This window comes from Azolla caroliniana, unplaced genomic scaffold (assembly GCF_043228905.1).
Source record: "Azolla caroliniana isolate FFs.n. ecotype wild unplaced genomic scaffold, voAzoCaro1.0.p SCAF_11, whole genome shotgun sequence".
In the NCBI taxonomy this organism is placed as follows: Eukaryota; Viridiplantae; Streptophyta; class Polypodiopsida; order Salviniales; family Salviniaceae; genus Azolla; species Azolla caroliniana.
In genome coordinates this window covers 19653917-19670669 of record NW_028230446.1, presented here as the reverse complement: position 1 = coordinate 19670669, position 16753 = coordinate 19653917, and the positions used below count along the sequence as shown (strand labels likewise).

Sequence of the window (16753 nt, the reverse complement as noted above, 5' to 3'; positions counted from 1 at the left end):
ACTACTACGTGAAAAATCAAGAATGAGCAAAAAGATAGAGAAAACAATGGAGAATATAGAGGCTTATTTTGTAAATATAAGTTGAGTGACGAAGAAGATTCTAATTTCTCATATAAAATTTGAAACATCAAGAGTTCTAGCACATGTGCACTCAAACCAAAAATATTTAGGTACATATTATTGTTAAGTAAAGATATAATGATAAGGGGATAAAATGAAGACCGGACCTTGGACTGATAAAGTAAAGAGTCAAGACATAACCCCTTAGAACTACTGCATCATTAAATATTCTTGTTTCTTAGCTTACCCTCCCCAATGTATACGAATAGGTTTAAATGGGCTTCTATGGTACAATCTGAGTACGACAATAAGTAGGTAACGTAAAAGAAAAACTAATGCTCATAGTTAAGCTAGTCCTTGCAATTGAGCTTGGTGGGTACCTAGCCACTCAAGAGTTCCCATTATGCCAACTTGTCTCACAACACCTTAAAGGGTTTTGCTTGATTGCCATAAGGATAAGGGTGTTATTTTTGTTCTCGTTACATATATATATGTATGTATGTATGTATGTATGTATGTATGTATGTATGTATATCACTACTTACCAAAAATGAAGAGATAAAGGCCTTCCTCCCCACTTTGGGAGGGCCTCTCAAACGATTGGTGTATGAGAACAACAAAAAGTAAGGAAAGAGGAAAAGTAATATGTCAAACCTTGGAACTTAGCTTTGTAAAATATTGGCACCTTATTCTCACAATTCTCACAAGACTTGCCTTTATGTCAACTAGTCTTATAACACCTTAAATCATTTTTCTAACTATAAGATCTTCACTATTCATAATAGGGAAGATCTTATCGTCCTCTATTGATACTAATTTTATGAAAAAAAATCACATCATTTTCAAAGGCCCCTTCTCCTTATTTTTTAAGAGTCCACAATGCATTTGGATTCTTATTGAACTCTTATTAGATAATCTCAACCACTTACAACAATATAAGTAGATAAGCTTTTAGGAAAACTAATTGGTCAATTCTTGCAACATAGGTTTGTGGGTACCTTGTTTGCCTTGATTTGGTACCACTCTCACAACTCAAAAGTAAGAGACGTTATCATAATGTTGGCTAGTGTTACAACACCATGAAGGGTTGATATTGTCATAAAAATATCACTATTCAAGATTAAGAAAGGCTTTTTGTATAGTTGGTTGTTTAATACACACACATACACATATATTCTCCTTATTGGAAAGAAGAAGGGAAAAGATAACATCTTCTACATAGGCCATTTTAACTCATTTTGTTGGAGTATGAGAATTTGGTTCTTATTTGGTCTTCTTCATGGAGTTGAATGATATGTAAGGTAGAATGAAACCCAATTTGTCAGTTAACACAACTTAGCTTTATGGGAACCTTGTCCTTAGAGTGGTTACGTTTATGCCATCTAGTTCTCAATGTTCTAATAGGATTAATTAGAGATTTTTGAATCATCGTATTGCTATAAAAAGACAAGAGAGAATACATATTCCGCAAGAGGCCCTTTCTCTCGATTCGATGGATATCTTCTCGTTAGAGTAGTTACCTATATCACAACTAGTCTTCCAACACTTTTATTTACCTTGTCATAAGATCATCACTTCCATAATATCGCTTTGTTAGTTACCTATATAACAACTAGTTTACAACACTTTGATTTACCTTGTCTTAAGATTATATGATTAATAAGGTATTTTTGTATCATTAGATTTTTTTAATGTAGATATACCACTTTCACAAAAAATGAACAGGAAACATCACATCTTATGCAAAGGTCTTTTCTCCCCATTTGACGGGTACATTGTCCTTTATGGCAACTAGCTTTAAAACACCTTGAAGGATTTGCCTTCCCATAAGATTACTACTATTCCAATAGTATTGCCGTTGGATTTGTTACTATATATACTACCTTTACCATAAAAGAAGAGAGAGAATCACATCTTAGAAAAGGCCCTTTCTTCCCATTTGAGGGTTCATCGTTCTTAGAACAATTATTCATCGTTCATCGTCCCATTTGAGGCTAATGCAAGATAGAGTAATAAGGGGAATGATTATAATCCTTATACAAGTACATAATGATGTTGTCCATTTTCACACTCACAAATTTGAACTTAAATGCAACTCCAGATAATTAAGATTTTTTCACATGAGCTTTTTGTATATTTATACACAACTCAAGATTCCTCCTTCAATCAATGTGCACCAAGTGGTAGGTACGTATGTGTACATCGATCGACATACTTAAACCAATCACTATCCCCCTATTAATGACAAGTATTGACAGATCTACTTAATTTGACTTGGTTTCTAGTTGATGGTATTAGCTTGTCACACTATCGTATGAGTATAAGGGAACTATAATATTTTTGGGGGCCACCACCCTCAAAACCGTAAACTACTTGAGCAATTGTCAGGGATTCGTCTATGCTCACAACATAACCTCATTGACATTCAAGAAAATGCATCAATACCTTCAATCACATTAGCTAGTTAGATAGTTACAAAAAATAGTGATCATTGCATATATTCTAACTTAATATATAACCTATTTATATGAAAAAAGATACGAGAAGATCACATTTATTGTATAATTGGAGTATGAGAAATGGATTCTTATTTAATAATCTACAACAATAAGTAGGTAAGCTAAAAGGAAAAGTTTTTTGTCAGGTCTTGCAAGGAGTGTTAATGGGTACCTTGTCTTGAGAGGAGTTACGTTGATGTGAAATACATCTTAAAAAATTAGATCCAAACTATTCAAATAGGATTAATTGATGTTTGTTTGTATCATCATATTGTTTTGTATGTATGCTATCTTTGTGAAAAAAGAAAAGAGAGAAGATTGTGGCTTTTGATAAGGTACTTTCTCCCTATTATTTCTCTATTTGTGAGGAGTGAACATTCCTAAAATCCGTCCTAGACAAATTAAACAAAGAAACTTCAAGTTGTTTTTTTTTTCTTTCAAAATGAAGCTACTTTCCCATTAGTTAGGAAGGAGAAACTTCAAGTTTTATGTTAAGAATGGAAAGCATGGGTTACATTAGATCAAGAGAATATCTTAACTATTTAAGTGTGTATATATCATTCCAATAATGGTGATTAAACAAAAGGTCTCACGTTTACCTATAGGCTAGGTCCAGTCTTTTATAAACAATTTGTGTTGAATGCAAACAATAGATTATAGGACTTGAATTCACTTACCATTAGCCTTTTTAGTTGTCCATTTTTTATTGCCATATTGAATTGGCGGCAAATATATTCCAAGTGAATTCCCTCATTCCTTGTCATAAACTATTCATTAATTGACTATTCATGTTGATTAATATTTAAGTGATGGGCCAAACCAAACATGCAAACATCATTGAGCATTGAGTGAGCCAATAAATATTTTTATACAATGACCCAAGGGAAGAATATATGTAAAGATGTTTGATTTCTATTGTACTACTTCACAACACACACACACACACACACACACACACATACACGATGTCTCCATCTCCGTCTATGACTCTCTCCCTCTCTTCTTATCTCGGATGACATTTGAAAGTGACACGTTAGATGAATAAATAAATATTTCTTTTTGAAGGCAAGGAAGCCTAGGAAGTAGTAGTAACACTTTGTTACCCATATATACATCTATATATATCTAACTATCTAGTAAATTAAGTGGTTGGTTGAGGAGTATAGTCTCTACCCCCATACTTGCTCACAAGAGCACATAGCCTACAAGGGAGGGAATCCAAGCTCACAGCCCTGGTGTGATGGTAAGGCCCCATCACCCCACACCTCCTCCATGCATGGTATTCAGCGTACAATATCGGACTAGTAGCCACCTCCTTCACATAATCTGCCAACCGCTCCAAGGTTGCAAATGTTGAACCATCTATGATGGAATGTGGGGGCACAAAATCCCTAACATTGGGAGCACCAAAGTATATTGGGATAGCACCGGCATCTAGAGCATAGAAGAGCTTCTCGGTCACATAAGACTCTGTCATTGTGTTCTCAATCGCTAATACGAATTTGTAGTGGGACATAGCACAATGCAAATGATATGCCCAATATTCACTACTGCTGCCATGATCATCAGAACTTTTACACTCAGGGTACATTGTCAATATGGCAGTCTCACCTCCTGGTACATTCTTGATACATTTGCCAAATGAATGATGGGGCAAATGCTCAAGAAGCTCCCGTGCTAATGACGATCTTGCGGGCACACAATGTGATGAAGACCAATACACCAATGCATCCTACAATGGGTTTAGAAAAAAACCATCAATGATCTGATACAAGATAATTCAATAGCAATAATGGCCTAAGCAAATTATAAAATGTGTCCAACTAATTACATGACCCTCGATATCAGTCGTCACTAGAGAGTAGTATATATTATAGTACACGTACATTTCTCTTGATTGAAGATGTGAAGAAACTACGATGGATATGGAATGATGCTCCAGCATAGGTGGCCTGTAAAGTGTCACCAGCGTGGTAGCTTACGAAGATATCTTCATAGCCGCTAGACCTCCGTCCAGGTTCTAGGTCCATGTAGACTCTCAAGGGCTCCCCTTTTATCCTCTATAATTATGTAAGTTCAAGAGCAGTTATAAATCATATTAAGACCATCATGAGACAATACTGAGAAGAGCAAACAAAATTCGAGCAGTACTAGAGGCCTAGTGTGAAGACATCGGATGAACGATGGACATCATCGTAAATTTGCATAAAGAAGTGCATATACCTGGGGAGGAGGGTTTGCGGTTTCGAAGAGGAGCGCATCGGGAGCATCTGCGAGTGCTGGGGATTTGGTCCATAAACAAGTGAGACCACACGAGGAGTATCCGACACAACTGTAGAGGTTGTGGAGGTTGTCCGGGAGCCAACGCCAGCGCTTGACGAGGACCGAGACATGCCGGAGTTTCATGGAGGTGCACGATGTGGTGCCCGGACCGTATGGACTCTGCAGGCTAGGGTTTCTGTAGGTCATGGTACCATGATCATGGTCTGCCATGCTAGACGCATTATGAGCATGACGAAGATGAAGATGGTGATGAGAGGAGCTACTACTGTTGTTGACATGCGATGCTCGGAAGCTCTCGCACCCCACACGCTCATCCCACGCTCTGTATGCCTCGGACAGGCGACTGAAGCTGCGATTGAGAGCCATGGATTCCTGCTGTGACACAGAGAAGGGCACTGCAACTCTGTCACGAAGGTGTAGCACATCAAGAAGCGCAGGCCGAATCCGGCAATGGCCAGGGCCGCCGCCATTGCAGCCGCCAGGAAGAGGATCCGTACTGAATAGAAACATGCAGGACACGAGGACAAAGATTGCCGCGGCGATCAGCATGCATCTGGTGGCAGAGCGACATGAGAAGTGGTTTCTATAGTTACAGAGCTGCTCCCTTGCATTGCAGCAGCAGGAGGAGGAGGCAGCCATGAGCAATGATGCTGCGCTTCTTCTTTGTCCTGCTCTTTCTGATGTACTCATCACTGCGCTCCTTTTCATCATTTTCGTGGATTGCATTGCATGCATGTCTGTGTATCTGTCTCTGTGTTTCCATGGATTTTGGAGCAGCAAGAATGATTCAACAGAATTAACGGTATAATGTCCCCCCTCCCACACACTCTCTCCCTTTCACACTGTGCTTAGCTATAGCTATAGCTTCTGGACAATGGACATTGGACAGGCATTTGTCTCTTCCATCATACAAAAACCTTGTCTCTTTGGTTTAAGCACTCGCCACGCTCCTGGTTCTTAGTCTCTCTCGTTGCTCGCCCGATTCTAGTTTACACCACACCACTACATTCGCATCGGAATGTCTTGTCGACCAAATAAAGTAGATGAATTCACTTGTAAATATGAGAGTTTCAAAATCATGGATATCCATAATAGCTTACTTTGGATGGTGGGATACATACATGCAATGACACACAAACTCTACTATGCTTACGTGCTTTTGTAGCCGCATGATTTCTTTCTCGATAAGTCGCTCTAACATTTCAAAGCCATAAAGCTCGCGGTCCTGTCTTGTCATTCTTCCTTCTACGTAAGTCTATCAAGACTCCTTGTCCATTTTAATGCTTACACAAACTACTCTTCATGTTGACACGAACATATGCATATAGCGTATAAGAGGAGTCGATTTGGCCATATGGTTTTTGCTATTCGAGTGGGAGATGGATAGAATGCATGGCATCAGATCGAAGAGGATGCATATTGTTTGGTTATGTTTGTGGAACATCGGATAAGTGTTCGACACGCTCACGAAACACATGTATTCTATCTAGGACATGCTTGAGTCAATCCGCCCTCACAACATGATGCTCCTAAGCACATATAGAATGCATGGCTTCAGATCGAAGAGGATGCATATTGTTTGGTTATGTTTGTGGAACATCGGATAAGTGTTCGACACGCTCACGAAACACATGTATTCTATCTAGGACATGCTTGAGTCAATCCGCCCTCACAACATGATGCTCCTAAGCACATGTCCCATCCATTGCAAGGTAAGCATCTTGATCGTGGTGGCTAGCAGGCATGGGATCCGAAAGGAAATGTTGTCCATGTCCCAATGTTTCATTGGCGGTCAGTGAATGTGAATCCACGGCCGATCTTTTGTGGACAAATCTATGGCACACAATTGACCTGGTCAAGGTCAAGAGATGACCTTTATGTTGCAGTCATCTGACCGACATATCTGCACTCTCTCTTACAGAGCAGACCCTTACCTTACCTTATCAGTGATATGTAGGCGTGGGTGTGGTATCTTCAGAAGGCAAGATCTAGGGTTTTTGGGCCAGGGTTGTATCCAGAAAGGAGAAAGTGTCACGAATACTAGACGGGAATGGCGGACGAGGTTGTGATGGTGGCTGTTTGCAGGCACTCTAGCAGCTTGGCAGCAGTGAAATGGGCGATTGACAACAATTTTCATGTCCCAGGAGGAGGTGTTCTGAAGCTTGTGCACGTGCGCCCGCCTGTTCGGTTTATTCCCGACCCACGTAAGTGTCTCTTCCCGTATTAATTCAATAATATTCTATCCTTGGCAAGGAATCCCTGGAGGATATGTATTTCCCATATGAGAACATATACAATTCTAAGAACTACGACAAAATTGCGGTTAGCTCACCATATTCTTCTCAACGGGATGGAAACTGGATAACCAAGCCCTCATAGCACACATAATCGTTGAGATTTGGAGATTACTGTAATATAGAATTAGAAGTAGAGCTAGACTTTGAATGGAGATAATAATCTGAACGAGTGGGAGTGGAATGACTGCGACCATGATTGAATTAATAATGAGCAAATCATCGCCCACAATAAAATGTGGCCTGAAATTTGTGTTAATGACTTATATCAAAACATTTGAGAGGTTATCTCATAAAAAACGATCATCAGAACAGATAGGACAGCATTATTGGTATGCTGGAAAGCAAGAATGGTTCCAATTGCATGATGTCATCAAGATTGCCACTTATCTCATCAAAACAATTGGCAGAACAGGAAGGCACCATTTCCTCTCAATCCCTTGTATTGAAAATTCAAACCAATTGTCACCTGATGCTGAAGGTGCTTTCCTCACTTTGGAGACCTCTCAATCTTAGAACAGCCCATATTGGTGATCTTTCAAAGGCACAAGTTTGAGGCCATTGAAGCTATGAAGTTTACGTTCTTAACTAATGGGAATAGGCAAGTTTATTTTGGTTTATTGTTCTCCAAGATGAGAATATTTTCATATATACTAACTCATACCTTTGCAAAAGGACATTTAGGCTTCATATGAGACATTAGTTTATCTTTCCTCCTTACTAGCATTCACTTCTTTCACTTAATTCCTAATGTCCAAACTATTCTGGTTTCATAAAGGTATAACTAAAAGGGAAAATTGATGTACGATGCTTATGTTTATGTTGAAAATATGAGTGTCTTGGACCCATGTTTGTGTCACCGAATACCCTTGCATGATATGTTTTCCAAGTGACTTAATTTGCTGATGTGGTCAGAAATGACAATGGTTCCTAAATAGGCAGTAGAATTTGAGCCTCCCAACAATTGCTTCCATATACTAGAGACACATGGTAGAGAAAGTTAAAGGTGCTAATGTTGGCTCATCATGGTCACAAACCCCATATATTGTATATGATGATAAATAAAATTATTATCAGTTTTCAACCCAGCGTGCTTGGCTGCTCAAGCAAATTCAGTCTTCTAATAATCATCAGCCATCTTAAAATTATGATCGGATGTGCTATAAATATATAGTTATACTCTCTATACATATTTGTACTTCAAATGAGATCTGATTGCACTTTCGGACATACAGTTGGAAACTTAGTTCCAATCAATAAGTTAAACCCTTGGATTGTGGCTGCATACAAAAGAGATGTCCAATCAAAAACAGACCAAGAATTGCAAGCTCATCGGAGTCTTTGTGATGCACGGCAGGTAACACTGACCATTGCAAGTTTTCTTTCATTTTTAGTACCTCTCCTCGGATGCATTAGGAATCACTACTTTTTACTTTTCTAAAAAAGGTTCGAGCAGAGTTCATTATCGTGGAAAGTGATAAAATAGCTCTTTCAATTCTGGATCAAGTTTGCCGCTTAAATGTGAAGAAATTGATCATTGGGACATCAACAGGAAATGCTCTATTCAGGTAATATTGATCTTGCAGCTTCCAAGGATATGCCACCAGGCATTAGCTCCTCAGCTAAGAGGACAGCAAACATCAACTTTTCTATATTGCAGTAAAACTCTGATGACAATTATGTTTTATATTCAGAAAAATGAAGCGGGATGGTATCGCAGACTATGTTGTGAGGAATGCACCAGAACATTGTTCAATCTTTGTAGTATCCAAGGAAAAGCTTTTGTCTGTTAAAGAAGCAAGACTGAGCTCTGCCGCTAGCATCAATATGTTGAGCAACTGTAATCCAAACGGTATTTTCAAATATCTAGTGCTGAACCCTGTTTTGTACTCATATTAATTTTATACCAGTCATGACAACTCCAAATGTTTTTAAGTAGATACACTGTTTGAGTTTCCATATACTTTCTGGGATTTTGTTTTTACAAGTGAACCTCTGACATTGGGACATTTCATGATAAGAATATTTATCCAGTTGCATGCTTGTTTTGAAATCAGTTATTGGAGGCGTGCCTTGTTTTGTTAATTCTTTGGTACTAATTCATATACAAAGAAGAGGAATATTTACTTTTTAAGATTGAACTCTTTCTGTTTATGAAATATATAGCTGTGAAAACATCAAGAAGTGAAAATGAGATACTTGGTTGACACCAGGGAAACAGAGTGTTTTAGTCATTATATCTGCTCTTCAAGGATTAATTCAAATGCCGCTAGTAAGTAGTAAAATTAAATCTTCTATAAATATATCCTTTACAAGGTGGGGTTCATGTATTCGACTTATCTACTATCTGATATATGAAATTATTTTATCTGTCTGTTCCAGATGAAAAGAACAGAAGTACAATCTAAAATATAACTAAATCTTCTATAAATATGTCCTTTACAAGGTTAACTAGCTGTGATATCTCGAGTGGCTTTCATATATTTGACTTATCTTCTATCTCTCATATACGAAGTTACAATATTTGTCTGTTCCAGATGAAAAGAAAAGAAGAAATAGCTTATCATCAAATTCTGATGACAGTATTCTAACTGGTGAGTTTCTTGAGGAGCATCTTCAACATCTTGATCCCAGAAAGCTGCATGAAGATGGTAGAGGGGTAATAACACAGTCTTTACCACTGCAAAGAGCAAGAGCTGCATCCAGCATCAACTTTATGCATGGTCAATATGACAAACAAAGTTTCTCAGAGTCACAGCGGTCCTTGAGTAACACTTCACGATATCAAACTACATCCATGAATGATTCATATAATGCAGATGATGCTACATCAAAGTCATTTATGCATTTGAGAATTCCGAGTGTTGAAAAAATATGTCTTGATGAGCATTCTCAAGATACGACAAATCATAAGGAAATTCATGCATCAGCCAAATTGGATGACAACCACAAAATACTGGATCGTAGTATTAGTGAAGTTTCTTCCACGCACTTCTCTGAAAAATTAAATTCTATACTGATATGTAATTCTATTCATGGACAAAGTGTTGAATCCATCACACAAATCAGCAATGATTCTGAACATGATTCTAAAGAAAAATATGTTACAAAGATGCCATTAGATATTTCTAGATTGCAACGTGTGATTTCTATTCAGGCAAGACTTGAACACTAAGAATTCTCCTTAACGAGCTTGATATCCTAATTTTCCATTTAATGAGCCCTTGCCTCTTAAATCTCCAGGATGAAGAGCTTAATGAATTGGAGAAATTGAAGCTTGAGCTTGAGGTAGCCCAACAGCGAGTTGTTAAGGCTGAACAAGCAACAGCCTTAGCCATGCAGAGGGTAAAGTATGAAAAGAAAATTAATCTTTTATTTCCCAAAATTAAAAATTGTCGATAAAAAGGAAAAACCCCAGGTCTATAATTTTGAAGCTATTTAACTCAGACTACAGGAAAGTTGGTCCCAGCTGCTTTTAATTCTGAGACTCTCCTGGAAAACAGTCACCGATTGCTTAGTAAATTATCTTCCAAGGTCAAAACAATTTCTGATCATGATTTCAGAAAACAATGTCTTGTGAGGCATTATCCATGCCATGTAGTTGGAGCCAGCCGTTTCATTTGTGCATAGAAATAGTTCATTTGACCTTTGCAAGATCTATACATGAATCAGAACTGACCATTTGCAGTGGTGCCTCATTGAATGAAGTCACAACATTGAAATGTGCCTCAGTGACTATTGAGGCTACTCACCACTCGTCTCTAACTATCTCATATGGTACTGACATTCTCCTTCTTAACATTCAGGTAATCATCGCATTGAATGCCTTTTTCATGTTGCATGTTTTCCAATCTTTTGTTGTGCAAAGGCTTGATCCCGGATTACCATATCTTCAACAAGACAGGATGTGAGCAATGTACTGAACATCCATACTTTGGTCTGTGATGCTCAGAACTTTCAAGTGTTCCAAAAGCTGCATGTCACTTTCAAGGAGAAATGGGGTTCCGTGAATGTGAATATGGTTTTCTGTGCTATACTGTCTGTCCTAGAAATCAATGATCTAACCTAGTCATCCATGCCTCAGTTGTGTTAAACATCATAATCTGGTCTTATGAAGGTTCAGAAGAGGTTTCCATTGTTAATGTTAAATCGTTAATGTAAGTAATATAAGAATTAAAATAAAAAAGCTTTCTACACTAGCTTCCTAAAACCAAATAACTAGAAGCATCAGGTTGAGTTTCTCATCATTGGAACCATAGATTGACACATGCGTGATATTCGTGATATTCTCCATGTGCAATATTCTCAATATTCGAGAATACGAAATGGCCCTAAGAATATTAAAAAACCATTCGTTTTGCAAAATAAATATAAAATATTTATTTATTTATTTAAATAAATTTATTTCACCAAAAAAAGAACAATTATTTATTAATAGATTATAGTGTCAAGAGAGTTTATAAAACTTATTTTAATTAATCAATCAATTAATTAATTTTTAAAAATCGAATATTTTTATATTTATTATACAAATATGATTAGTATGAACTTTGAAGATATGATTAGTTTAAAGTACTATTTTTAATGTCAAAATAAAAATATCCATAAATTTTGGGGGAATAAAAAGTGAGAAATTAATGAGTCTTTATTTTATTTTATTTATTTATTAAAAATAAAACGAATACTTATTTATTTATATCTTATAAGTTATATATTTATTATAAAAATTTAGTAGTGTCAAATCCCTAAGTCCCTCTGAGTGTTATGATGCCTCTGAGTTGTGAGTCCACTCTGCCTAAGGCAATTAGGAGTGTCCATAGTAGTTCCTAAAGAAATACTAAAAAAGAGCACCAGTCTTTGGAGCCAACTGGGGGTCAAATTCCATGATGAGTAAAAAACATTATTGATGCCACTCATTGTATAGGACTGGCTTATTTGCCAAGTGAAAGTTTCTAATTTCAAGCTAACAAGAGGAGCATGCAAACATAATTCACAGCAAAACCAATCCAAACTGTACAAGATTCGATTAAAAAATGGAAACATAGATCAAAGTATAACGCAAAATGATAATAGCACAGGTTTGCAGAAATAAATTCCTTGACTTGTTCAACTGAAGTGCCTCTAATATGCTGTTACAAATTATGCACATAGTGCTGCTTGATGGGGATTACTTATCTCCTTAGTCATTTGGATTCCTTGCATCCATGTCCTGGTTGCATCATCTGTTGTTAGCTGACCTGGTTGAGATTCTGTACAGTGTTAGCTCCTCTCAGCCAATTCTGGTTACTAGTTCCCATCAACATTGCTTGATTTCTCATGGCTCTATGCTCCAAGATAAAGTACAATCAACTGACAGCTGAGAGAAGTTTACTGGATGTTGTCTCATCTTTGAGTTTAATATTATTGATACAATAGTTATCTCAAAATTTGGGCTTTATCAAGATAGAAACCAGGGTTTAGAGTCGTATAAATTTAGAAGGTATTTACACACAAAACCTATAATCAGATTGTTTTCTTAGTACATTCTATATCTACAGGAAAATCAAGATAGTATAAAACGAAAAACGAAATAATATGAGGGAAATGTATAACGTCATTTTTTGTTGTTTCCATGCTTCCACTTCTTCATTTATGGAGATTCTGGGAGCGTAAAAGAATAATTCTTACCTACTCTGTTAATGCAGAGAACTAGGAAGTAGGAAAGTCGGTTCATCCTTAATTTTTGATATGTGAAGTTTTTGTGTCTAAATGTCTTAATAAGGTAAGCTTTTGATGCTGTTTGCAGGCAGCAGAGCTCAATACCCTTGCGAAAAAGGAAGAAAAGAAACGAGAGCAGGCATTGCTTCTAGCAAAGGCTTCCAGACAGGAAGCAGCAGAAGAATCAAGGAAGTATGATGAGATCCTGATGGCTCTGGAGGCTGCCAAATTGGCAGCTGAAGATGAGGCTGCAAGACGTAAAGAGGCTGAAGTTCGAGCTAACAACGAAGCATTAAATAGACAAGAAGCCCTAGCTGCACTTCAACTAGCAAAAACCAAATATAGAAAGTATGAATATGAAGAACTGAGTCAAGCCACGGATGGATTCTCAGACTCGAATCAAATAGGAGTGGGTGGTTATGGTCCAGTCTTCAAAGGGAAACTGCATCATACAACTGTAGCCATAAAAGCTTTGAAGCATGATGCTGTGCAAGGTCCAAAGGAGTTCCAGCAAGAGGTTGGTTTTAAGTTGTATATGAGTTAAGGGTTCTTCTATCCTGTTACCAATGAAGATATGAACAAGATGAAAAGAGCTCTTGTAAGAGCTGGGTTTTACATGACTCAAGATATTTGTTTCTTTTCATCGATCTTGACCATAAACTGTTTTTTGGTATCTTGGTGTAGATTGAACTTTTGAGCCGGATGCATCATCCACACCTGGTCCTCTTGTTGGGAGCTTGTCCTGAGAAGGGCTGTTTAGTGTATGAATACTTGGCCAATGGTAGCTTAGAAGATAGGCTGTTCTGTAAGGGAGCCACACCACCATTAGCATGGCATACTCGGTTTCGTATTGCTGCTGAAGTCGCAACCGCCTTACTGTTCCTTCATTCAGCAAAGCCAAATCCCTATGTCCACAGGGATCTGAAACCTGCAAATATTCTTTTAGATAGAAACATGATAAGTAAGCTTGGTGATGTGGGTTTGGCACGTTTAGCCCCGGGCAATATATCTGACAGCGTCACATATTATAGAGATACTACACCTGTTGGCACATATGCATATATTGATCCAGAGTACCAAAGGACAGGGGTCTTCACACCCAAATCTGATGTGTATGCCTTTGGGCTTGTTATGTTACAGCTTCTGACAGGCAAAAGCCCAACTGGATTGATTAAGTGTATTGAAAATGCTGTAGAACAAAATAAATTAAGTGAGGTCCTTGATCCAACAGCTGGTAATTGGCCAATTAATGAAGCTACAGAGATGGCACTCCTTGCTATAGAATGCTCTGAATTGAAACGGAAGAGCAGGCCAGAACTGAATACTGTTTTGCCAAAACTGGATAAACTCAGAACCTTCGCTGATGACTACCTTGTGCAAGTGGCATGGAACAAGGAAAGTGTTAATGATGGCCAAAGAGGAGTTATTCCCAGCTTTTTCCAGTGCCCGATATCAAAGGTATGTAGGAGTCAACATTTGTGATTTTAGGTTCATATGCAGCTATTTCTTGTCTGATGTCCCTGAAGTGTTTTAACAGTAACCATGAGTGCTGTTTTGACTAATGGTTTATTTTAAAAAAGGTATGTTAAGTTTCTGAAATCTTGGCAATCGGGCTTTGCTCTGCATTAACGGAATGTTAAACGCTTTCCAGTAATAAAATTCAGATGATCACCTACTGGCATAGGAACAGAATGCTTATGCTGCCATTAAGATAGCCATGGAGACTTATTCTAGAATAAGATTTGAACTGCATTTTCTCAAATGTTCCCTAGGTCTTTCTCTACAAGTTTAATTATTAATTTGGTAGTCAAAAGAAACTTGGACATTCATCTATCTTATATCATTTTGATAGTGGCATTATATTAAACGATAGAGATAGGGTGGTAAGTAACTTGGGCAACAACCTCTTATATTTTTTAATGTTGGCATGGTAGGAGATAATGGGAGAACCTCATATTGCTGCTGATGGTTTTACATATGAATACGGGAGAATTAAACAATGGCTTCAAGATCACAAAACTTCTCCAATGACTAATTTGAAGTTGAAGCACAAGCAATTAACTCCTAATCACGCATTGCGTTTGGCGATTCAAGAGTGGAAGCAACGGATGGTCTTCGAGTCAGCTTGAGCTTGGAGATCAACGTTTTGTGCATTACACCAATACCAAATGTAGATTATTGCTGTACTTTAACATGGAGAACTAGTATCAATGTTGTAAATTGTAATATAATGTCAATAGCATATAACAACAATGTATGTACTTTAACACGGAGAACTAGTATCAATTTTGTATTATAATGTCAATTGCATATAAGAACAATGTTTGTACAAAAGATTATTATGGTAAATAAAGATTCACTTATACAACAACAGCCAGTTAATATATACTCTTTTCCTTGGATGCCTTGATCGTCAGTATCACTTGTAGCAATGGGCCCAGTTCGGTTTCTTGGCCTTGAAACCAAACCAAACCATTTATTCATAAAAAACCCAATCCAAACTGTTTAAAATTTATGAAGCTATTTAAATCGAATTGTTTAGAGCCAAACCGTTTACGGAATATTTAGAACCAAACCATTTTTTATTGATATTGATAATTATACTTATTATAAATTTGTGTGAGAAAATCATCATAAATTTTGTCATCATACTTATCATAAATTTGATCATACTTATAATATTTAATCATCATAAATGAAAAAGGAGACTCTAAATATAATGCATATAAATTTTAATAAGTTAAAAGTTAGAGCCTATAGGAAAAATTTAGGAGTATTTTCTAACCTATAAACCGAACCAAACTGAAACCAAACTAATTAGTAACATTTGAAACCAAACCAAACTGTTTATTTATCTTCGAACCTATAAACCATTAAGCTATGGTTTAAAGGTTTGGTTCAGTTTGAGCTGAAACTTTGGTAATCACTTGCGTTGTTATGAAAAAGTTCTCTTTTACCATATTAACTCATTCAAAGGCCTTGACCACTTTTATTTTAAACAAGATTCTTTTATTTTATCTAGGAAGTTCTTTGTGAAGGGTGATTATCGTCATTGAATTCTACTGAAAGCAAGATACTTTGATATCAAATTTTGTTGCAAACAAGATTTTTTTAGAAGAGCAGATTGTTGTATAGATAGAAAAACAATCCCAAAATAATTGTGAGGCCAAGTCATATAGTTATGTTATAGTGTAGTATTACCAACTTTACACATTCTAAGCTAGCTTACAACTTATAATAAATAATTTATGCTAAACATGAAGTTCTAAGGCTTACCCCAAGTGTTCATACTTGGGTAATGTTCATTTTTATTGCATGAAGTTATAATTGTTCTTTTGTTACCAACTCATGTTTAGGTCTCGAACATCATCATTGCAAGCATAGATAAATTATAAGGGAAAAGTACCAAGATACCCCTAGAAGTTCATCTATTTACCAAAATGCCCCTAAAAGTTCCAAATTTACCAAATTACCTCTATGTCCAAAAAATTACACTTTATAAAGTAATTATACAGTCAAATCTTTGGTAAATAGGGCTAGTTCGGGTCCATCTTTGTTAAATAGGGCTTGTAGATTTGAGTGTATAATTGCTTTATAAAGTGTAATATTTTGGACATAGGGGTAGTTTGGTAAATTTGGAACTTCCAGGGGCATTCTGGTAAATAAACGAACTTCCAGGGGTATCCTGGTACTTTTACCTAAATATAATTGAAGAAATGGAGCAAATACAATGAAAATAAACGTCGAGCATAGATCAATATCATTGAAAAAACAGAGCAAATAGAATAAAAATAAATGTTTAATTTTATATTTCATTTAAGCATATTGTAATGTACATTGAATGTTGAGAATAAATGTATTCTCGCAATGGACATGTAGTTGGTAAGAGTTTTGTGCTTGATACAATGAAAGTCATGAATT

At 36.7% G+C, this 16753-nt stretch overlaps 1 protein-coding gene and 1 pseudogene across 2 annotated transcripts; one reads left to right on the top strand and one right to left on the bottom strand.

The window, feature by feature from the left end:
- Positions 1-3699: 3699 nt before the first annotated feature.
- LOC147858369 (alpha-(1,4)-fucosyltransferase pseudogene) lies at positions 3700-5531 on the bottom strand (annotated as a pseudogene). Its single transcript, XR_015530512.1, has 3 exons — positions 4782-5531; positions 4445-4618; positions 3700-4290 (listed from the first exon to the last, which is right to left on the bottom strand). The product of XR_015530512.1 is annotated as an alpha-(1,4)-fucosyltransferase pseudogene (transcript).
- A 1221-nt stretch (positions 5532-6752) lies between these two features.
- On the top strand, positions 6753-15203 carry LOC147858368 (U-box domain-containing protein 35-like). Its single transcript, XM_087326848.1, has 10 exons — positions 6753-7045; positions 8371-8492; positions 8582-8703; positions 8830-8987; positions 9673-10292; positions 10379-10480; positions 12921-13349; positions 13517-14290; positions 14767-15050; positions 15126-15203. Exons 1-9 carry the CDS (start codon positions 6892-6894, stop codon positions 14959-14961), a joined length of 2676 nt encoding a protein of 891 aa, XP_087182974.1. The 5' UTR covers positions 6753-6891; the 3' UTR covers positions 14962-15050; positions 15126-15203.
- Positions 15204-16753: the final 1550 nt, after the last annotated feature.